Source organism: Lynx canadensis, chromosome B1 (genome assembly GCF_007474595.2).
Source record: "Lynx canadensis isolate LIC74 chromosome B1, mLynCan4.pri.v2, whole genome shotgun sequence".
Lineage (NCBI taxonomy): Eukaryota > Metazoa > Chordata > Mammalia > Carnivora > Felidae > Lynx > Lynx canadensis.
Genome location: NC_044306.2, coordinates 6405836 through 6430367, shown reverse-complemented (window position 1 = coordinate 6430367; position 24532 = coordinate 6405836). Strand labels below are relative to the sequence as shown.

General features: G+C 42.3%; 1 protein-coding gene across 2 annotated transcripts in view; it reads right to left on the bottom strand.

The window, feature by feature from the left end:
• AGPAT5 (1-acylglycerol-3-phosphate O-acyltransferase 5) overlaps positions 1-24532 on the bottom strand; it is a 61631-nt gene that overhangs the window by 4145 nt on the left and 32954 nt on the right. The window contains exons 5-8 of one of the 2 annotated variants that reach the window (XM_030312059.1): positions 22847-22937; positions 8667-8828; positions 2268-2391; positions 4-172 (exon numbers count right to left, since the gene is read on the bottom strand). In XM_030312059.1, the coding sequence (XP_030167919.1) occupies positions 154-172; positions 2268-2391; positions 8667-8828; positions 22847-22937 (396 nt within the window). In that variant the 3' untranslated portion in view covers positions 4-153. Of the gene's footprint in view, positions 1-3; positions 173-2267; positions 2392-8666; positions 8829-22846; positions 22938-24532 lie in introns of those variants that run through there. The other variant, XM_030312058.1, reaches the window with a different exon arrangement.

Sequence of the window (24532 nt, the reverse complement as noted above, 5' to 3'; positions counted from 1 at the left end):
GGGTCAGAATGGAAAAAAAGAAATGTAAAGTTTCAGGTTTAGTCATTTAAGATTTTAATTTAACAGATAGCTACTAGATGATAATTACATGCTGGAGAAGTTACAGGTCCTTGGGAACTAAAGATGAATAAGGAAAATACCCAGGGACTTGATTTAATTGGAGTTTCCAGACCTGAAAAATATATTTAATATGCTCATGATTAGTGTAGATGAATTAGATGTACATTTTTTAAAAGATGGCTTTAAGTAAATTTATGGGGATGATTTTGGTCTTTTAACTTTAAGTTTTTAATAATTTTTCACACATGGGTAATAACCCATCTCGCTTCCCGAATCCTTCCTCCTTCCTCCTAAACCTCCCATTCTACCAGAAAGTCAAGGAAAAGATCAGCAGTTCTGATAACATGTATGGAGTTTCCCCCAAAACACCTTATTTGCATGGAATTAGAAAAACAGCATAGTTAACTCATGTTCCTATCTTACTTAAAAAATATAAACTTACAGCAGAAGAGACTCAGCCTAAAACTCTCAAACACAGATAAAAAACGGAAAGTGCTTCTTTTACCAGAACACATTCCCTAAAGTAACCACTGTTTCAAAATGTCCAGACTCAGTCTAAGTACACATAAGCACCGATACCACAAAATACATTGGATACGAAACATATTGTTCAGGCTTTTTATCTGAGAACTGATTTTCATGTCAAAACACTTGTATTTCACTTTTCGAAATTTCTTCCACAACCAAAGTGGGTGGCATCGATGGTTGGCTGAATCAATTCTGTCACATGCAAGTGACAGTCAACGGAACACAGGAATCCAGCTACTTGTCTATAAGCTTCACGAAGTTTCATTTTCAATGCAGCACACTTTCAGTAATTTTCACTTCTTAGAGTTAACATAGAAGGACTAATGAGGAGATAATTTTACTGTAAAACAACAAGACAGGGGGCACGAAGCAATCTGCTGAGAAGAGTGTCAGGAGAAGGAAATAGGTAAAGTTTCTCAACATAATTTTGGAAGTCTTAAGTCTGAGTCTGTAAGAACTCCACACGTCTCAATGTGGTTTTAGTAAATGATGCATCCTGTAACTAGCGGACCCATTTTTTTCAAAAGGAGGATAAAAAATAGAGATGTTTAAAACGGACCTTTCAAAAAACAGGGAATGTATCAGAAAGGATAAAAACCTCCACTGACAGCAAACAAACAGAAAATAAATAATATATCCTAAAATTTTCCCCCAAGAAAACTCAATTTTTAAGTATTAAATAAAAACCAAGATGCACTTTTTATCTTCCTAAAAACAGAAGAAAATTCTAAAATTTCTTCCTTTAGAAATCTGTATGAGGGGCGCCTGGGTGGCTCAGTCGGTTAAGAGTCCGACTTTGCTCAGGTTATGATCTCGAGCCCCGCGCCGGGCTCTGTGCTGACAGCTCGGAGCCTGGAGCCTGCTTCAGATTTGTGTCTCCCTCTCTCTCTCTCAAAAATAAATAAACGTTAAAAAAAAAAAAAAAAAGAAATTTATATTGAATCAAAAGGGCTCTGATATACTCTATTCCCGGGGGCACCTGTTTCTTCCAGGCACGTCACATCCCCTCCCTCAGCCTGACGCTAAGCTGTGCCTCACCGAATAGGTATCTAAACACACCTGTACTTTACTTACAGGTAACGCTCAGCAAGGGTCAACACTGTTTGCTCCAAGTGATGTTATTAGCATGGACACACACAAGGTGAAGCCTAAAACCATTTAGGCCCCAAATACTAACAGCAAAAAGACATTTTGGTCAGAAACATGTCACCCGCCCCTTCCTCTTCCAACCAGTACACCCATGTCATTTCCACACGTACATCAGACTAACGCTTCTATCCCACAGCCTCACTTCCCGGGAACGTGGGCAGTCCAGCTAGCCCTCAACCACAGCATCGCCTCGTCTGACCTGGGACTGCAGGGGTGTGTGTGTGTGTGCGTGTGTGTGTGTGTGTGTGTGCGCGCGCGCGCGTGTGTGTGAGAGTGAGAGAGAGAGAAAGGCAGAGAGAGAGAGATCTAATCTCATATCCCCCCACAGAACAGTGTCTAGGAAATACCATGAATGGAAACAGAGGCCTCCTGTAATAAGTTCTTTCATGGGACTTTGTAACAGTGAGGCTGAAAACATGGACAGATTGGACTTGAGTTTATAAAAAAGCATTCTTAAGATAAAAAGACTGTATTATAGTGAAATTTAGCTGAACCCAAGGTTTTCAAGCGCAAGAACTGGTGTTACTCACTTATCTTTTATTTCAAAGCGCTCGTGAAGCCACCTTCTCATACGTGCTTGTTCTTCCGGAACATCTTTTCTGTCTATACGGTCAATGTGAATGTGAATTTTCGGACATTCTTTGCAGAGAAATTCTAACAAGAAACAAAAATATTTCATTTTTTATTGTTTTAGAACTCATGGTTATAGAAAACAATTGAAAAATGAGGTAAAAAAATTCAAATGACGAAAAACCAGATTCTTTCTTTAGCAAAAAAAAAAGTTAAAAGTAAGAATTACAGACTGACGGTTTTAGGTTTCAAGCTAAAGTAGAAGAACCTGTTATAATTTCTGAGTCTACCGCAATTACCTGAAGTCATTACGTTACATCAATAGTACCAAATGTTACCTTCCAAAAAAATTTTTTTTAATGTTTGTTTATTATCAAGAGACAGAAACAGAGCATGAGCATGGGAGGGGCAGAGAGAGGGGGAGACATAGAATCTGAAGCAGGCTCCAGGCTCTGAGCTGTCAGCACAGAGCCCGACGTAGACTCACAAACTGCAAGATCATGGCCTGAGACGAAGTCAGACTCTTAACGACGGAGCCACCCAAGCGCCCCCCCAATGTTACTTTTCATACAATAACCTCTAGTTCTACAGATGGCCTAGGAATAGGAAGCTGGACTCCGCTAGAAGTTCGTACCCACCCTCTGAAGGGACCCCTAAATGTCAACCACCTCCAGACTCGCTAATCTGCAGGAAACCACCAGTCTGCTGTTCCCAAGCTTTTCACGCACCACACATGGTCACTGCTGCTGCCACTAGACTGAGACCCAGAAGGACGGAGATAGGTCTGTCAGGTTCACTCTGCCAGAGCCCTGGGGGCACGGAGGCACGGAAGCCTGTCCTCACCATTGCACTCCCACTACAGACATGGTAGAGAGATCTCTGTCCCTCTGTGACTTGCTATTGGTTACTATTCACTGGTACTCACTGCTCTCCTTGCCTTTGCTGTATTTTCACATATTATATTCGGTTTAGGAACCAACATTCTTTTTGTGGAATAGCTATGAGCTCTTAACTACAATTCCTAAAACATGCTCCTTTGAACAAAGCAGACAGTCTTTTTTCAGGCCTGGTTGCACAAGGGAGGAGGCCAGAATTTATTTAAAGACAAAATAGAACTCTAAGCTGGGAAATTCCCTTTTTGGTAGGTGGCTTTTGGTGAAGAGGTGAGATTATTAACATATTTAAATTCCTTGGAGAACAAGGAAACGTTCCTAAGAGATCCAAGAGAAAGCTACATTCCCTCATTCCCTCGGTGGGTATGCAAGAAGGGGGCGGCGGAGACCCTGTTATAACAAGTTAAGTATGTTCAAAGACCATGTTCTAAAAGGTGATTCGTATATTCTACAGTCTGAAGAAGACTTTAAGCTTAAAGAAGTCTCTATTCTTTTGACTCCACACACATCTCTGTTTTGTTAAGTATTCTCTACAGTTGTTTTTTTGTTTGTTTGTTTTTTTACCACTGCTATCCTTAATAACACGCATTTCTGTCATCAAAATTATCTCATGGTTATATACATTAGGAGTGAACTGGCTTTGATGATAAATGTGCACAAAGCACTGCTATAGGGAAGATTTTACTGTTCAATATTTTTGTCTTCATTTTCCTCAAGTTCCATTTTCATGTATATCATCCAAGAACTGCTTAAGAGGTATTTTAGAGCAGACCTGTGCAGTGGTTAAGAGCACGACCAGGGAGGCAGGCAGCCAGGGTTTCGATCCCTGGTCAGCCCTGAACACATGTGTTAGCTCTCTGGGCCTGTTCCCCAGTCTGCAAAACAGAGACCCCGGGACAGCAGCTGCCTGACAGAATCCCAGTGAGGAGAGCTGGGGCCCGGGAAGCAGTGCCTAGCGCCTGGGATGCTCGATGTGTTTGTGACAAGGACTTCTCAGCAGGCCTTCTTATTTGCATTTCTGGTTCATAAAAATGTAGACCCTGACACCAATTTTCCTACCTCCATTTAATGATCCACCCCCCCCCCCCACCATATCTCCATAATTAAATAGCAGTGCAAGGGACCTGGATTTCTCCTTCACACTGCACACACTGGGGCAGAGCCACAGAGCCACAGGCCGTAAGGAAAAAGTGAGCGTACCTCCCAAGTCAGAAATGGATGCTTGTAACCACAGTGCCTGGGAAATGATGTCTTTCATGAGACATCAGCTGAGAAGGGAAAAGGCATTGCCTCCCACATTCATACGGGTGCTTTTAGGGTCCCCCTCCCCTAAAATTTACATGGTACTTTCGTGTGCCTGATTTCATCTGACGTCCACGAGGCTTCACAGGCAAGTACTATTACCCCTGCAGGGCCAAGAGAGGATAAGGCCCCGAGCGACAGCAGTGGAGCCCGATCAGTCCAGGGTCTGTCGTGAGGACCCAAACATAGACCACGAGACAATCATCAGATAAACACTAAATGACTTTCAGCAGACAAGGAAGTGGCATAGATCTTTTGCTCAATGTCTAATAAAGCTCGTGTATCTATACTTGTAATATCTATTTCAGTTGGAGCTTATTTCGTATCGCATGAGCAAAAATTGCCCCATAATATTTAGGATATGTAGGGAAAAAGTATTCTAATTAAGGTATAATTTTTTCCTAATTAGAACTTTCCTAGTAGAGCCTAGAGTGTATTGATCTGCTAGAGTGATACAAAAGTCTTCCAAGTATTCACACAGGTCACAGGGTCTGGTCTCGGGAGAAACTGAGTCCCATGCGCATTGGGCCTGGGGAGCCAGGCAAGGCGGAGACAGAAGAGAAAAGCAGACCTCAGGGAGCAGGGCAGAAAATGCCCATGTGGCCCTGGCCCCCAACTGGCCCCCACACCGCTGGCTCACTGGCTTATTACCTGCCCCCATTCCCTCTGGGGGAAGAAAATGACCTAAATCCAAGAGTAGCAAACTGGGTAGATAAACTGCGGCATAGTCACATCAATGTCCACATCAATGGACATTATGTAACATTTTTAAAAAATTACAGAAGTACATATACTGACATGTAAAGATGTTTATGACACCCTATTAAGCAAATAGAAGCAGGATGTAAAGAAAACAATATACACAAATGATCTCATTTAAAAAAATATCCAGAGGCACAAACATACTCCAACATATGGACACCACGAAAAGGAAGATTTTGAGGAAAACATCCAAACTGTTAACTGGGGTTCCATCTGCACAGGTGAGCCTGTGGAGTTTTTTTCCTTCTTCTTTTGGGTTACCTGTAAGTTTTATTTTCATATAAGAAAATACTAATAGAAAAAAGTTACCTAGAACCATATTAAATGGTTAAACAGAGCATCAAATGTTATCCTTAACTTCATGAATTCATTACAGTATACCACCCACTTGTAGAAACAGGATTTTAAATAAGCCCATTATACTCAGACGGGCCCGGCTCACCTCTGGCCAATGACGCCGTCCAGGGAAGACTGACTCTGACAAGACCAGATGAATCACAAGTGCAAGCCCACTCACCTTGTAATGACACACACCACACAATGGGGAAGGACAAGGGACACCACTGCTGCCTAGCTCTCGTGACGCCTCCTTCAGGCCCGAATCGTGACACCAGTGATCCCGAGAGTTCATTGACACTGCAGTCTACCCTTGCCTGCGGCCAGCCTGGGTCGCGGGGGGGGGGGGGAGGGGTCTAGGGTGGTGTTGAGGCCCGCACAGCCAGCAACCATCCCAGACGGTTCTGATGGAGTTCTAATGCTCCTAAAGTGCTCGAAATGACTGGCATACAGCTTATACGTGAACAATCTAGCAACTACGGAAATGTTTTTTAAGTGGGCTACAAAATACAACTATTAAATGACAACCCACCATGTGTGGGGATTATACTTAATATTAAACTCAACCACCCAGACGCAGAATGTACAATATTCTGGAATTTTATATCTAATTAAGGAATTTTTCTATCCAATCCAATTTACATCATAAATTGAAGGTGCATCTTAATCTATAATAGATTTTAAGTAGAGCAGAGTATCAATCAATTTACATAATAATGAGAGATGGGTTTTTCAAGCTACAGATCCCAACTCATAATTAAAATCAGCAGGTAACACGGAAAACCATCTCGCGCGGACAGGTATACTGGTAGAATGATTTCTCAGCAGCACATTTATAAATCTGATAGATACTGCCAGGAAACTTTTGGGGGGCTAAATGCACTGCACTCCTAACAGCAAAGTAGGAAAGTATTTCCCCCACAGGGCCTGTTAGAAAACCTGATACTGGGATTTTTGCTAATATGATAGCAAAACATGGTATCTCGCTGTAAATTTCAATTTGCATTTTTAGTATAATGAGACTGAACACTTTTTTTCCTGTGAATTACTGCTGACTTATTGATCACCTTCTTACCAATTTGTAGAAGGACTTTATACATTAAGGAAATCAGGCCTTTTTTCTGTGATCTAAATTGCAAATATTCTCCCCAGTATGTCTTCAGTCTTTTGATTTTACTCTGGTATACTTTTCCTTGCAGAAATATTCACGCTTAATTGACTGAAATGACAGATTTATTTGCCACATGGCTTCTGGGTGTGACAGAAAAGCCAGCTTTCTCAAGAAGAGACAATCTGTAAGGAAAACACAGAACCTCTGTCGGCTAATGTGTAGGAGACAGAGGAATCGGGACAGAAGCGGGGCAGGGCTGGGATCTAGACAAGGCAACTCTGAACTGGTCGGCCTCCTCAGGGCCTTCTCCTCCGGTCTAGAGGAGGAAGAGAACTGCCACATGCTGAGCACTCCCCGTGGGGCTGGAGGGCAGGAGCGCTAAAGCAGGAGAAAGCTAGTGGGCCCCTGGAAGACCGATGTGGGGGCAGAGTGGGGGAGGCTGCAAGGGGAGGGGCTTCCCCTGGAAAGGAGGCGTGGCCTACACGGGGCAAGGGGGGTGGGGGGGGAAGAGAGGCAGGACAGTGAGGGTGCATGGTCCAAGAGGGCAGGCTCACGAGGGGGTGCCGGGGCACATGAGCCTGGCCCAAGGAGCTCTTAGGGTCCGGACGGCGACACAATGGAAGCATGTTGCAGAGGTCATTACGGGAATTATATGTTTCTTAGAAACTTATAATAAAGACATGTTTAATAAATCTCATTATTTAAATGGTGATAAACTGGTGACAATATCGTTGAACAACTAAATTCATGTGTTTCCAAATGTAAAAATAGGTCAATGACTCCTTTGATGGTTAAAAAAAAGAGAAAAACATTAATATACTGCCTTTTTCATAAGAAGGACTCATGAAGGAGGGACTGGAGAGTAAGAATGCAGACTCAAAATTAAGAAATTAAGAAAAGTGGTCGCTTCTGAGCAGGGGAAGGTGGATCCTGAGTGGGAAGGGGACATAGCAGAAAGCAAGCTGTTTCACTGTGAACTTTATTAAGTTTTGGTTTTTAAACTGTTCGATGTATAATATATTCCAAAAAATTAAAGTGAAGAAAATCTTCAGCTTCCTACATAACAACTGCTCTGTGTCAAAGGCAACTGTGACAGCAATCGCGGTCACTACTTCGCATCTGTATTTCCCCCCACCGCGACGGATGCCCACACCACTCAGCCCCCCCGTGCCTCGCCCGCCCGTCCTCCCTCCAGGTCGCTGTCTCCGGGACACACTGGGGACACCGGGCTTCACAAGGACCCACTGACACACTCTTCCAGGCCCGGGATTCCGACCTTCAACAGCCACCAACGTGAAATCAAAAGCCCGGTGTTCTCCCTCGGGCTCAGAGCTCAGGCAGCAGCTTCACAGGCTTCCCTGCATGCTTACTTATTCCCATATTTCAATTTCTCTAACAGGCAAGAGTGTCTCTGTTTATGTTTAACTAAAATATTCCACTCACTTAAAATTCTATTTTTTCTTGTCATATCTGATAGGACACATAGACAGTAGCTAAAAGGTCTTTAAAACCTAGCACAGGTTTGAAAAACGGAGCCACATTTAACTGTTTTTCTTCTTGCCAATGATACTGAGTTTCCTAAGTATTCTATAAAAGTACATACAAAGATGAATGCTAACCATCGATGCACACCTCCGGGTGGCTAGCTTAGCACTCTCCTCCTCATTCCCCCCTTTGAGTTATGCAGCCTTCCATTTTTATGTGTGAAACTTTGGGTAGAAAGGGGCTGATAACGGGCCAGTCCAAAGGACTCCTATGGCAACCAGGAGATATCAAACTTAGCAGGACTCAGGAAATTCAAACTGTTACGGATTAATAAAAAGTACTTGAAAAACACATCAAGTATATCCTCGGAAAATATATCGAGTAAATGTTACAAAGCACATTTACTTACCCGTTAAAAAGAATAACGACACATTCACAAATATAGGACTCCACTGAAAATATAAACTCACCAGCCATGGACGGTGCTTCTTTCCGCTGCCCTTTATCGTCAATAGTCCCTTCGAAAGCCACTGTCACATCATAAATTGCATCTAAATAATTCTTCAAAGAATCAAAAGCAACATGAGTTGCCTTTATCCTTGGTGTCAGCACATGTTTTAATACTGCAAGGCCTAAAAAAGAAGTTGATTCAGTGTGGCCATAAGTTAGTTACAAAACACCTCAGGAGTAGAATATCCAAATTGTTTTCACATTTCCAGGAATAGACAGACCAGAATATATTAAAGCCATGTTCTCATTCATAGGTACAGGGCTTGCCGTTTTAGAAAGTACTCCCATGACTTGATCTCTTTAAATCAAACATTCATTTACTATGTATTTATGAAACATCTACCTGTATGAGATACTTTGGGAAGCTGTCAGAAAACCAGAAACCCTTCAATCTGGTAAACCCTGACAAGGGTAGGTATTATCACCCTCATTTCTGGCAACAGAATTAAAGGTGGGAACATCCACAGTCACTTAAGATTCAGGAATACAGTTCATACTTTCTAAGTCCTAGTCCATGATTTAATTTTATTTCTATTCAAATAGGGACGTGGGAGTGCGGAATCGCCCAAATGAGCCCTGCTGCACGATACCCAAAGTGATATATATTATGTGGAAACCAGGCGTGATACTCGGAATGCTTTATTATTATTATTAAATTGTGGTATAATTTACATGCCATAAAATGCATCATTTTAAACTGTACAATTCACTGGTGTTTAGAATATTCGCAAAGCTGGGCAACCATCATCACTGTCAAATTCCAGACCACTTTCCTCTTTCCAAAAAGACACCCTGTACCTTTTGCAGATCATCACTGTCAAATTCCAGACCACTTTCCTCTTTCCAAAAAGACACCCTGTACCTTTTGCAGACACTGCACATTCTGGATTTGCCCATGACGGACACTTCGCATAAACGGAATCACACCTTGTGGACTTTTGTGTGCCTGACTGCTTTCACTTAGCATTCTGTTTTCGAGGCTTCTCCATGTTGAGGGTAAGTATCAGGGCTCCGTTACTTTTTATGGCTGAATAATACTCCACTGTATGTATATACCACATTTTATCGACAATCAGTTGATGGACACTTGGGTTGTTTTCAACCTTTGGCTGTTATAAATAATCCTGCCATGAACACTGATATAAACTGAATGCTAAGTAAGTTTCTGTATAGACACAGGATTTCAATGCTCTCGGGTACATTTGCATTATATATGTACACACACATTTATATATATGAAGTTTCTGTAACGGAGAAAACACTGCAGTTCCTATAGAAGAATTCATCATATCTGTGAGTGCTCTACCAGTATTACGAATTTGTTCTTTCCCCTTCCCATATCCCACTGCCTCCCTTTTTCTTAATGAGAATATGTACTGACCATTTAACAGAAAATAGTGGCTCTCTGAAGTGACACGAACCTAGACTAGACAAAATTTGATTTGGATTTTCTCCCGACTCTCCAGGGAAAACAGGCAGCATAAAGACGAACAGCTATAGTATGTTGGGATCTTCCTGCAGAAGAATTTTTAAAATGCAAAGCAGTGTGGGAAAGAAAGAGATTCCCACAACCACATATCTGACTTAAGTCCCTAGGGCAGAAGCAGCTTAATTTATTCACGAACTTATAACAAAAATCTGAATAGTATACCAGGCTGGGAAACATCTATTTGTCAATTAAATTAGTTAATACTTCCTTCTTCACTACTGGAGCTCACCCAATATTAAGTCCAAAGTTCCATAGAATCACCCTGTGGTATTTATTCAGTGAGAACAATTACAAAACTCCAGTAAGTCAGTAAGAAGATAGGAAGACAGAAAAATAGTATTTCAAAAAAAAAAAAAAAAGTTATAGGAAGGCCTGAAAATATCAGCTTTGTGACAGATGAGTAAGAAATGCCCATTACTACTGTGTGTAAAAAAAAAAAAAAAAAAAGAAAAAGAAAAAAAAAGACTAAGGAAAATAACCTTCTTACTGAGGAATGCACTAGACACATTTTCTAGTCCAGTCTACAGCCTGAATATTCCAGCTTTTATCTTCCAGCTCTTAAGACAGAACAGCCAACGAGGAAGGAGAACAAGGAGACTGAGCTGACAAAGGGGCCCTGAGAAGAGAACATCTCCAGAAGGCCACCGAGACATCTGGAATGGAGAAGGGGCTGTGTGGCCAAACAAAGGCTATGTGTCATGGGACTCGCACTTTCCATGGAGCGGCAAGAACGGAAGCTCCAAGAGTGGGTGAAGTGAGGTAAGGACACAGCAGCTGCCAATTCTCCGCACGGACTTACTAACACACAGTCGACGTACTTTCTAAGGCTTAGAATTACACGGACGCCCTTACCACGACAACAAATAGACAGCGGCCCTTCTCTGAAGACCAGAAGTCACTTCGCAATCCTAAGTCTGAGCCCATGACCCTCTCCGGTCCACACAGGGAATGGTCTACAACCTCTAGATGATATATATCTCACCATCTGACTTGACTCCTGGAAATTAATTTAACTAAGGCTCAGAGAGGTAAAGTGACTTGCTCAAAGTCACATAGCTAGCTAACAAGACCTTATAATGTCCCGTTTGGTACTTAGTTTCTATTTCGTGTCTATTACCAAGATACTAATCTAACACTCTAAGCATGTAGGTTAAAGATTAATGAGTCAATAAAATAAACATAAGTAGCTATAACGTGGTAGAATGTCCTAGAAGAGATACAAAATATTCCCAGAATACAAAAATGTTCCTCATACTAAAGATTTTTTCAATCTGTCATATCTGACTGGTGAAAGTTTCAGGCTAAAGAGGAGCCTGGAGAGAGGCCAAGAGGGAGGCATGGGGCATACGAAGCGGGGACAGGCAGACCTATGAACAAGGTAAGAAGTCGGGGTCCGGAAGGCCTGGGGAGCACAGGTACCCAGCGTGTGAGCGGCAGGACTGAGGAGGGCACTGGCATCCCATGAGAAGAGCTGCACAGTGACAGGCTGGTACTGTGGGACTCCACGGATCTTAGGCCAAAGGAGAGATGTAATCTAGGTGCCAAGAGAACCATTAGTTTTCCGAAATACTTTAGGGCATAAGTCACAGGCAACAAGGTACTGAGTTAGGACCGAACCAAAATGGACAGGGAAAATGCAGTCAAGTGATGTTACAAGAACCAAACACACATTGATCCAGCAGCTTATCAAACATGGTAAAAAAGGAAAAGGAGTAAAACATAACCAGACTTCTGCCCCTGGAGACACGAGGCTGTACCATAAACACACGGAGCGCGGCCAGGCAGGAGAGCTGGGGGTGTGCGTGTGCACACGCACGCACGCACACGTGTGCGGACGCCCATCGTCCGAGAGCACAGGTGAGGGCGGGAGGCAGCTAAAGAAAGAAAACGTGTGTTCAACTTAGGCACTGTTGGCTGGAACACTCCAGAAGTGGTGAGAACCAGGGTCTGTAAAGTGGCAACCAGCAGCCACAAACACTTGGGATCACCTGAACAGACAGGTCGGCAGAGGTACTGGCCGTACTGGCCGCCCTGAGAAAGTCAGACGGTGGGGGATGAGGCAGCCCAGGCACTGCCAGAAACCCCGACAGACAGGAGGACCGATAAAAGGAAGCTTCTCTGGCGAGTGGGGTCACTAACAGGTCACCAGTAAGTTGGCAGTGGGATACGCTTCTGGAGACTGGACGGAGTCAGCCGGGAGAAGGCGAGGGGCCCAAACTCCTCCGTTAGCGGGAAGAGAGCGGGAGAAGAAAACAGCAAAGCCACAGGGGGGCCATATGGGGCCATATGAACACACAGATTCCTTTGTATGAGAACCAGACTGTGCTCGTAAACCGGGGGAAACCCAGCAGACAGGAGCGTGGCGGTGAGGTACGCAAAAGGAAATTATTGGAGCAATCACATAAAAAGTTTGAAGTAAAGAAGGGAAGGCGTGACTGCCTGATGCAGAAGTCAGAGAAAACTTCTCCAATTCAGGCAGAGGCACTCTGAGATGCGAGGAGAAGAAGTCCGAAAACTAGAAGACATGGTCCCCAAGGAAAAAGAGAAGCGCCAAACAACACTAGCGGGCTCTGAGACCAGACGGTACAGACTGGCGATCGGCACACACTTTCACTTCCCCAGCCGGAAAGAAGGGAGCAGACAAGCAGGTTCCCCGTGGCTGAGAACCGCTGAGAATGGGGGAGGACGCAACACACACACACACACACACACACACGCACGCATGCACGCACGCGCGCGCTGAGTGTGAACCGCAGGGTGGGGCCGCGGGGCAGGGGGCAGACCAGGACCACTCCAGGCCTGGAAAGCCTGGGGGCCAGGGAAAAAGAGGTCAGAATTAACCAAAAGCCAGGCTCAGGGGAAGAAAGAGCGAGGAAGAGGTCAAAGCAGAACCGTCGTGGACATCATGTGCACAACCCAGTGCAAGCAATCTTAAGACCGTGAAAGCAGAGCATTCAACGAAGCACGGGATCCTGGGCAAGAGAACGGGTTCTCCCCACCTCCAAAAGTAGCACAGCCCTCCCCACACACGACTTCAGCCCCGTGAGACCCGTGTCAGACCTCCCGCCTCCTGAAGTGTGAAAGAACACATCTGCATTGTCTTAAGACACCACGTCTCTTAACGGGCTGCAGCCACAGGGAGCAAACGTGCCATCTTGGCTCCCGCATGAAGGAGAAGTGCGTCTGTTCCACAAAAGCTGGGCCAACACAGGACAGTAACTTCCTTTTTTAATGTTTGCCAGGTTCATGTGCGTGGGTCAGTCATACCTCTTGAATTTCCCATTCATGTGCTTTTCCCAGTTTTCTAGTTCATGTCTTTTTCTTAACTAGCAAGAGATTTTTATATGAAGTTTATTAATAAGCCATCTATTACAATTATCATTAGCTTGTCATTTGCCACCTAAATTTGTTAATATGGTATCACAGATATAACAATAATTTTTATTAAGTCTACAAAGGAGAAAAAACCTTTTGTTTTTATATTTTAAAAGGACAATTAAGCCTACATAATAGCCAGTGTTATTCACATAGTAAAAGCCAAATTCCATAAATTCTAAAGAGTTTTAAAACTACAAGGATCTTTTTACTTGCTCAATAATATGAAAATTTGAGGTATTTGGTTTGCTATTACAGATGTGTTGCTAAATTCCTCCCTTCTATTACGAGGACAATTAAGTCTAAATATATAATTTGCTAGCTGCTATAGTAAAAGAAAGCCACCATGGGGCTCATGTTAATAGGTTCAGGAAGAAGATTAAGATACATCAGCTTCCAAATCCCTCAGTAACCAATGAAAAGCAAAATATCTAAAATGACTCTAAGGAAACTTAGTTGAAATGAAAGACTTCACGTAAGTGAGAGGGGTGTAAGTTATTCCACCAGTGCCTGGATGTTTACGTGGAGCCTCCCTGCCCGCCTCCAAGTCCCCTACACTGGGTGGGTAACTGCTACCAAACTTCCCTGTCTCTGAATGAAACCTAAGTACAAAATGAAGGCTCACCAATAAATACCAGATTTGCATGTTCTGGAAAACACAAAAGTCTGACTCCACTAACCTGCGGAGCACGACTAATCTCATTGAAACGAGCGGTTCTCAAACTTTAGGGTGCGTGAGAATCGCGCGGAGGGCAGAACTCTATCCTGGAACAGCTGATGGAGGGGGTCTGAGTGGTATGGACAAGCTGCGTGACAGGCAACCTTCAGGGCTGCGCTGAGGCCGCTGGTTCAGGCACCACTTCCTGCACCACTGACTCAGAACTGAGACTGCGGCTTGAGCAGATCAACGGGCCGCTGAAGCAGTGGAAAGGCTGGAGGAATAAGGGGTAATATTTGTTTTGGTAAAAAATTGTAAGTCAATGGTATGGAAATGGCCTCAAAGAGGGAAAACCGAACTCTCCAAGCCACTGGAACGTTCGCGATGTCCCAAGTCACACCTGAGAGCGTTATGGTGGTGACTTGGTCCCCCCTCAGAACACGCGGGGTTACCGGCAACGCTCCCTGCTGCTGTCACCCCTAAGGCTGTGACCTGACCCAGGCGCCAGTTGGAACCATGCTATAGAAACAGGGAAGGAGAGTAGGGCCAAAGGCTAAGAATGAAATACAGTTGCAATTCAGACCCGGAAGGAGAAGCTGTTACACAAAGTGAAATCTGTTGATGGGGAAGTTGATATGCAAAGGGAAACTTGCTGATTCATTTTGAGGATCACTATAAATTTGAAAGCTTTCTCACTCCCTTTACTCATCCCTACTCTTTTTCAAAAATGCCTAGCATCTAAGAAAAAATAATTCTACACTGGGAATGAAAGTCCCAGTGTGGTCTTCTTGAGTGTGGTTTTCCAATGTGCTTCTTTTCTGTTTTTTATCTCCTGAGCCATCTATGATCCTTCATTCAATAGTAATCGAGGCCCCTGACATTCATTTTGTGGCCCTTCTGGGAGCAGGCAGCATTCTGCACCCACAAATCACCACAAAGATGAACGAATGGAGAGTCGACCACACAATACAGCGATAAGAGCTGAAACCTGCCGCGGAAATGAGCTGGCTGGGGAGGTCAGAGGAAGAGGTCACTCTGTGACCAGTTTGTTGGACTTACATTCATCTAATCACTTAGCAAAACATCTTACTAACATATAGGATGATCATTTTTACCTATCATGCCATTTCACTTATATTTATAATACAATTACATAATACTGTCTTATTGACATGTTGAAGCTTTTCTTACTAAATGTTTCACCACTGATTTGTTAAATGACAAGTTCCATGTTAGCCATTCTGAAAATAAAATTCTCTTTTCCCTAACTTACTGTTACAAAATTGAGCAGCCCTCAAAATATACCTCGCTTACTTGACGTTTAGTAGTTGCTTGGAGACTCTACCTATATTTCAGACCTCTCCAGATCTCAATTTTTGTCTTGGAGAGACTGTAACTAAAAACAAAATCTTGGCTAATTTATTTAAAAATACGAATAAGTCTGCTTTTTTTTTTTTTTAATTTTTTTTTTCCCAACGTTTATTTATTTTTGGGACAGAGAGAGACAGAGCATGAACGGGGGAGGGGCAGAGAGAGAGGGAGACACAGAATCGGAAACAGGCTCCAGGCTCTGAGCCATCAGCCCAGAGCCTGACGCGGGGCTCGAACTCCCGGACCGTGAGATCGTGACCTGGCTGAAGTCGGACGCTTAACCGACTGCGCCACCCAGACGCCCCTGAATAAGTCTGCTTTAAAGAAATAACTAACATTCAGTTTTCAGTGAGAAATTTAGAAAGCATTATCATGACAAACTGTGAAGTAAACATTAAGAATTCATGACACTGTAACACAGACATCATCTTCAGTAACACCCCTGATATCGAATGGACAGAGTGTGTGGCAAACACATTTTCGAAGGAAAACACTTCTAGGAAATAGCAATAACCAGAACCTTCAAATATTTAGAGTTAAGACAGACAAACCATACCCATCACCCATACTTTTTAGGCCAAAGTAACTGCTGACAGAAAACTGAAGAGGAAAATAAGGTATAATTATTTAAACACGTTTAAAAATCCAAATTAAAAAGGTTGGCTTTGGTTTTTCTATTTATTTTTTGTCACGTTCAAAGGAAGTTACTTTCGGAATAATAATAATGTTTTAAATATTATACACTGACAAGTGCCACTAAGATTCATCTTTCTTGAAGAAAAATTAGCTTAACAGATAAACAAGTTGTTTCATTTTTTAAAAATTAATTAGGGGCGCCTGGGTGGCTCGGTTGGGCGGCCGACTTCGGCTCAGGTCATGATCTCACGGTCCGTGAGTTCGAGCCCCGCGTCGGGCTCTGTGCTGACAGCTCAGAGCCTGGAGCCTGTTTCAGATTCTGTGTCTCCCTCTCTCTGCCCCTTCCCTGTTCATGCTCTGTCTCTCTCTGTCTCAAAAATAAATAAACGTTAAAAAAAAAAATTAAAAAAAAATTAATTAATTTATTTACTGAGAGCACGAACAGGGAAGGGCAGAGAGAGAGGGAAAAACAGAATCCCAAGCAGACTCTGTGCTATCAGCACGTAGTGTGGAGTGGGGCTTGAACCCGTGAACTGTGAGATCACGACCTGAGCCAAAATCAAGAGCTAGATGCTCAACCTACCGAGCCACCCAGGCGCCCCTCATTTTTATTTTTAAGTAATCTCAATTAGTTGTGACCTAAGAGGAAAGAAAACAGGAAGTGGTTTCCTCTTCTCTTTCCTTTAGATATACAGTTCACAATCAATTTCTTTTGTATACGGTGGGAAATAATTACCTTTACAGTCACAAGAAAATATAGTTCTGATAGATACCGAGTTTTCCCAGTTGAAGAATTTAAAGAAAGAACAGTCAGCAATGAAAAATTATTATCTACAGGACAAATTATTCATTTCCCCCCTTTTGGTAACGTTGAGAAAGATCTACAACTCAGGGAAAAATGACAGACCAATAATTGATCGATTATAGGTGAGTGGGGGTGTTATCAGATTAAAGAGTGTATGTCATTATTATGCCATTTTGAGAATTACTTAAAAACACTTGATCTGGCATTACAAAATTAGTGTGGATTTTTAAGAGATAAGTAACTTCTGGGAGCTATATTAAACAGTCATCTCAGTAAGATTGTAAGACATAAGGTAAATATTCATCTTAACTTGTTTTAAAAATACTAAGAAACATTAGTATTAAATATAATTCCACAGAGAAAGATAAGTGAAGACCCTGTGTGTGTCTCAGCCACTCCCCGCCCCCAACGTGACTGTAGTTGGACACGGGGCCTTAAGGAGGTAATTAAGGTGAAATGAGGTCCTAAGCGTGGGGCCCTGATCCAACAGGACCAGTCTCCTCACAGAAAGAGACCTCTGTGTGTGAGCACACGGAAAGCAGGCCACGTGAAGGCACGGCCAGAAGGAGACCAAGCTACGAGGTAGGAAGGGAAGTCTCACCGAAACCAACCCTGTGGGCACCTTGATCTTGAACTTTCCGGCTTCAGGGCTGTGAGAAAATCAGTGTCTGTTTAAGCCCCCAGCGTGCTGTCTTGTCACGGCGGCCAAGGGGATTAGCACAGGCCCGAAAACGCGGACTGAGATTGAAACTCTGAATAATTATTACACAGCAAATAAATCTATTTCCACATAAACATTTGTTTTGCCCAACTGAAAGCAGTATGGCAATATTCAAATAGGAACACACACACACACACACACACACACACACACACACACAGGTAAATTTTATAAAAGAAGTCAGAAGTCCTTGAATACTAAAACACACAAGAATTCTACATTACTTTTCTTTTTTTTTTCAAAGTTTATTTATTTTTGGGACAGAGAGAGACAGAGCATGAACGGGGGAGGGGCAGAGAGAGAGGGAGACACAGAATCGGAAACAGGCTCCAGGCTCTGAGCCATCAGCCCAGAGCCCGACGCGGGGCTCGAACTCCCGGACCGCGAGATCGTGACCTGGCTGAAGTCGGACGCTTAACCGACTGCGCCACCCAGGCGCCCCACAAGAATTCTACATTACTTTTCACACAAACACAGTAATCCCAGATTATACCCATTCTGTCATGCAAACTTATCATACCTCAACAAATGGCGATCTGCCCAGCGACAAGATATAATAAAATGTCTGTGTTAACATATTTAAAATGAATGAAGCAGTGCATCACACATTCCAAGAGGCAAAACTGCTGGAAAACGGCACGCTGGGGTTTTCGGAAAGTGGATCACCGCTCCATCAGCTGGACTTCTCCTGCAGAGTCCGGGGCAGGACCTCCCACGTAACCAAGAATACTCCAGCTTCTCGCTCGTCTGCCCTCTCCCCGTACTCACTGCTCTTTCAAGAGGACGGCTCTCACGGTTCCCCTTCTCCGCCTCTCACCCATTCCTTCCCACGGAAACGCAGCCCTTCCTCACCTCCACCTGCTGAAATTCTTCCCAGCCCAGCCCAAGTGTTTCCCCCTCCACACAGCCCTGCTGAGCCCACATCTGCAGGTAATCTAACCTAAAGCATACTCTGCTTATCCCTACCTTATTCTAGTTTGATGTAACTGCGTAGAAATCTGATTTCAACATCACCGAGGTAGGCAGCCTGTAAACTGGTCCCCCACTACCCCCATGTATTCACACTCCCATGTAATCTGCCCTTGAGCGTGGCTGGACCTAGTGATGTGCTTCTAACACATAAAATATGGCGAAATGATGAGACGTCACTTCCAGAATTAGGTTACAGGAAGACCGTGACTTCTGTCTTGCTCACCCTACTCTATGTTCTCACCGTTCCACTACGTCCTCCACGGTCCCTCCCCACCCCTCTCTGCTCTGGTGATCGAGGGGAGTGAGTGGTCATGTCCTGAAGAGCTCAGTGGAGAGACCCAAGTGGCAAGAAACAGCCAGTGAGGACCTGAGACCTGTCGACAGCCATGTGAGAGGGCGTTTACCAGATCCTCCCTGGGGGGGCCCTGAAATGACTGCAGCCAGTGACAGTCCCGGAGCAAGAAGCCGCCAGCTAAACCACACCGGGACTCCTGGCCCACATCAACTGGGAGATAACACATGTTTACTGTTTGAGGCCACGCGAGGGCTTGGGATAATTTGTTACACATCAACAGATGATGAATACAACTCTGTTTCATTTCTGCTATTTAATTATAACTTCCTAGAAAACATCAAAGTTAGTTCTACCACTTAGCGGAACGTTTTACATATTCAAAATTTAATAAAGATTTGTTAATATTTAAAGGTAGAATACTGTACTGTTTTAAAAACAAAATCAGCAGACTCTGAGCATCTAATGCACTCCAGGAAACTTCTCTCAAGGCCAACTCTGTTCAACTCATAAAAAACACAAGTGTTTCAAGATGAAATCGATCATACAGTAACAATGAAATGTGTCAAATTTTACAATACACGTGAAAAGCAGCAAGAAAAAAAATTCCCCACATGTTTATTATTTCCCTTTCACCTTATCTAATCCAAAACTATAATTCTGGAACAGAATTAACATGGCTACACGAGACGACACATAAGAGTAGTTGAAAATTTATATAGTGTAAGGTCTATATTCAAGTTTATCAAGAATCCCCCCTCCCCACCCCACACACAAAAAGAATCCCACAACTGACTCATCTATAAGCTATTTTAAGTTTCAGAGTAAAATATACATTTTGTTGAAGTCAGAACTCAGCCATCTAGAATCTTTAGAGAAGGAATAATCTTAGAGACAGAATTTTCTGCAACTCTAAACATTTACCCCACAAAAATTCCAAATTTTAGTAATTTTAGATCACTGTTTCCTTTCTAAAATATGAAAATTAGAGGGGTGCCTGGGTGGCTTGGTTGGTTAAGCATCTGACTTCGGCTCAGGTCATGATCTCAACGGCCCGTGAGTTCGAGCCCCGCGTCGGGCTCTGTGCTGACAGCTCAGAGCCTGGAGCCTGTTCCAGATTCTGTCTCCCTCTCTCTCTGCCCCTCCCCTGTTCATGCTGTGTCTCAAAAATAAATAAACGTTAAAAAAAATTTTTTTTTAAATATGAAAATTAGAGAACAGCTCAATAGGGACACCTGGGTGGTTCAGTCGGTTGTTTGTCCAACTTCAGCTCAGGTCATGATCTGGTGTTTCATGGGTTTGAGCCCCGCATCAGGCTCTGTGCTGACCGCTCAGCCTGCTTTGGATTCTGGGTCTTCCTCTCTCTGCCCCTCCACCACTCATGCTCGCTCACGCTCTCTTTCTCAAAAATAAACAAACATTAAAAAAACCCCAGCTCAATACACAAAATCAGACATCTTTACAATAGCACTTTTCTGAGACTAATACATAAATGTGAACTGTACCTCCCCAAGGGAAGGATAGAAAATGCAACATTCTCTAACACTTTTGGACATAAAACCCTTTTTTAAAAAAGCCATGTATCTGTGACTTCTCTTGTAAGATATGCTTTTCTTATTTTTTTGATTTTTAACTTTTAGTTCTCCCTTGAGATAGGTTATTTTTAGGCTTTTATTTTAATTTCAGTAGGTTAACACGCAGTGTTATATTAATCTCAGGTGTATATTATAGTGATTCTACATTTCCACACCTCACCTGGTGCTCATTATGACAAGCGTACTCCGTTATCTCCATCATCTCTTTAACCCACCCCCCTGTCCACCTCCCTCTGTACCATCAATTTGTTCTCTATAGCTAAGAGTCTGTTTCTTGGTTTGTCTCTCCTTTGCCCCCATCATGTTCATTTGTTTTGTTTCTTAAATTCCACATGTAAGTGAAACCACATGATGCAGGTCTTTCTCTGACTGATTTTGCTTAGCATTTTACTCTCTGGCTCTACCCATATCATTGAAAAAGGCAAGATTTCATTCTTTTTGATGGCTGAGTGTGTATTTATTTATGTATTTATATGCACACATATACCACATCTTTATCCAATCATCAGTCGATGGACATTTGGGCTCTTTCCATACTTTGGCTGTTGTTGATAGTGCTGCTATGAACATTGGGGTGCATGTGTCCCTGAGAGTCAGTATTTTTGTATCCTTTGGGTAAATACCTAGTAGTGCAATGGCTGGACCACAGGGTAGTTCTAGTTCTATTTTTAACTTTTTGAGGAACCTCCACACCGTTCCCCAGAGCGGCTGCACCAACCTGCATTCCCACCAGCAGTGCACGAGGGTTCCCCCTTCTCCACATCCTCACCAAAGACATCCTGCTGTTTCCTGTGTTGTTGATTTAGCCATTCTGACAGTTGTGAGGTGATGTTTCCTTGTGGTTTTGGTTTGTGTTTCCCTGACGAGTGATGCTGAGCATCACTGGCCTTTGGGCTGGTTGAGGGAGGTTGTCTACTGGGCAACCAAACCTCTAGGTCTAAAGTCAGAGATATGGATGGGAGAAAGGTTTCTGTGAGTCATCAGCAACCAAATCAATGGAGGCCAACGCTAGGGATGTGGATGAAGCCCACAGGGAAACACGAAAATGCAATGAATGGGAGACCAGCCAACAACAGACACAACATATGAAACGGGAGAGAGTGAAGCAGAAGAGGAGGCTGGAAAGGAGACTGAGCAGGAATCACCCGACAGGGAGAAGGAAATGGAGACAAGCCCTACAGAAGTCTAGGGAAAGAATTTCAATAAGGAAAAGTATCAAGAATTCTGTTTCAGATCACAATGAATTAATTAAAATCAACAAAGTTAGTTGGGATGAGCACTGGGTTTTGTATGGAAACCAATTTGACAATAAATTTCATATTAAAAAAAATTTAACAAAATTAAAACTTCATTTCCCCTGATACACCACCTCATGTGGGCAGGAGCTACCACACTGGGGAGAGCAGACAGAGAAAAGACTACCATTGCTGCAGCCAATCCTTCCAGACAGCACTGCACAGACCCTGGCAGAACGCCATCAACAAGACATCTGCTCAGTGAGTGTCTGGTGATTCATGTACGGAGATCGTATACTAACTCAATCTTCAAGGACAACTTTGAAAACACGGCATGGCCACTGTTTTCTGTTGACATCCCAGTTTGGTTAAAGTGAACAGCTTATAGGTGTATTAGTTGTCCCACATTCTAAAATAAGGACACTGGAAACATTCCTGTCTTGGGGAACATTAATAATTTCCAAGTACTATGTGTAACATGCTCCAACAGGAACTTCACATATCTTCTAGCTTCATTCTTACACCCAGTTAGGTATACCTATGAGGTATGTGTTTCTTAAGAGACGAGAAAACAAGGTCTGTAACATGAGGCAACTTGCAGCCACATAGCTAGCAGACGTCAGAGTCTGGATTCCAACCCAGGTCTGTGAGCCCACAGAACACAAATCCTTTCCACCACACAGAAGCCACAACGAAGAAAAAGGCTCCATCTGCACAGTCGGGTACCTAGACAGATTTTAAATAAACCCATGGCACTGAAATACGTATTTAGCAAGCACTTGAAATTAATCTTTCAGACATATATAATAACACGCATATGAATTAATTGAGAAACTTCATTTCCTAAGTAATTAATATACGCACTCACCAAAGAAATGAATCAGTGAATTCATTTCCATTGTTGTAAAACATAAATATCTTCTCCAGGAAGAAAAACTGCAAAGGTATCTTTAAAAATTATTTTTTCAAATACTGTCAAAGTTTTACTTACCTTCTTTAGCAGCAAATGTTTGACTAGCTGAAATAACTTTTGTTAGTTCTGGATTATACCTTGTTCCTTCTGGAAAAATCACAAGATACATCTGTGAAGCAGAAAGAAATATGGTTTGTTTCATGTGAGCTTTTTTTGTGGTTCTTGTTAACTTAATGCCAATGCGAAGGGAGTAGATTCTATGGTGGGAAAATGTATATTCATTTTACACGATTCATTTCCAGCAGAGCAACCGAAATGCAAAAAAAAAAATGCAATTAAGTCTTAAAACGGATTATATTTAAAATGCAGTCCTACATACACTGGTAGGTCAATCATTAAGAATCTAACAATGTTTCTAATTACACACTAATATTCCTTAATTAAAAATTTGCCCATGAAATGCTGACTCATAAAGAGCTTTTCTGCCCTAAGATTCTGAAAAACGACTTTTTTAAAAGTTGCAAATGTCACGCATCAGTGTCCCTAAGTATCGATAAGAAAAGCACATCTCATTTGAGGCAATATCTAAATTTCCACAGTATAAAATATACTTAAGTATTCATATTGTAAAAGATTCCCACAGTGTTCTTATTTTACGGAGCTCCCTTACTGCATTTTAAATAATTCAATTTATTAGCAGTTTCATAAACTGAAATAATGCATGTATAAGTAAAAAAGGAAGGTGAATGTTTACTAAGTAATCAATTCATCTGAGCTTTTACTTCTATCTGCTTGGAAAAATACAGACCATAAAAATATACAATGAGAAACTCCTAACTTGATTTTTTCTTTCTTTTCAAAATTTTTTTTAAAAAATTCTAATTAGTTAACATACGATACAACATTGGGAGAAACTCCTAACTTTAGAACTGAGTTACCAAAACTACACCAACATGGTTAAGTGACAGCCAAAAGACAAAAGTAAGGCATTCATATCAAATCTTTTCCAGTACAAACAGAATACAGGAAACAAAAGGATAGTGGGAGAGAAGGAAAGAACATTCTGTTCATTTAATCCACCCTCATCAGATTGTAGGTAATGCTGTCTGTCTAGATGTCTAGTACAGAAGCATTCCCTTATCTGAATGATTTCTGATTGTAAAACTCCTACCTAATGAACCTTTGTGACAGTTCAAATTTTTTCATTAGACAAGCTTATCTCTTTCAATCTTCTAGGTGAAAAACTTGAATTAATGGTGGCTCTACAATTCTGCATTTTCAGCTTCCCTGAAAATAGATTAACTTTTTATTTATCTACATAAATTGTCTTTGGAGCCCACTATTTTTGCCAAACATAGAAATTAATAGATTTCTATGTACCTTAATATTGGATAATAAAGATTAACCAGAGCTACCAAGAAAATGTAGAAAAATGGGTAAAATTAAGAAAAAAAGTTAAGAATTCCTTATTATATTCCAGTAAGTAGAAGGAAAAACAGGAAAAAAAATTAAAATTAGTTCCAAAAACCACAAATTCACTATCAGGAGAATACATTTTAAATAAGTAAAGTTTGTATTCAACGCCATGAAAGCAATTACTGATGGATTTTAGCTTTTAGTTCAAGCACTCAAAAATAAAATGATTCAGGGCACCTGGGTGGCTCAGTTGGTAAAGCATCCGACTTCCGCTCAGGTCATAATCTTGCGGTTTGTGAGTTCGAGCCCCGTGTCGGGGCTCAGAGCCTGGAGCCTGCTTCAGATTCT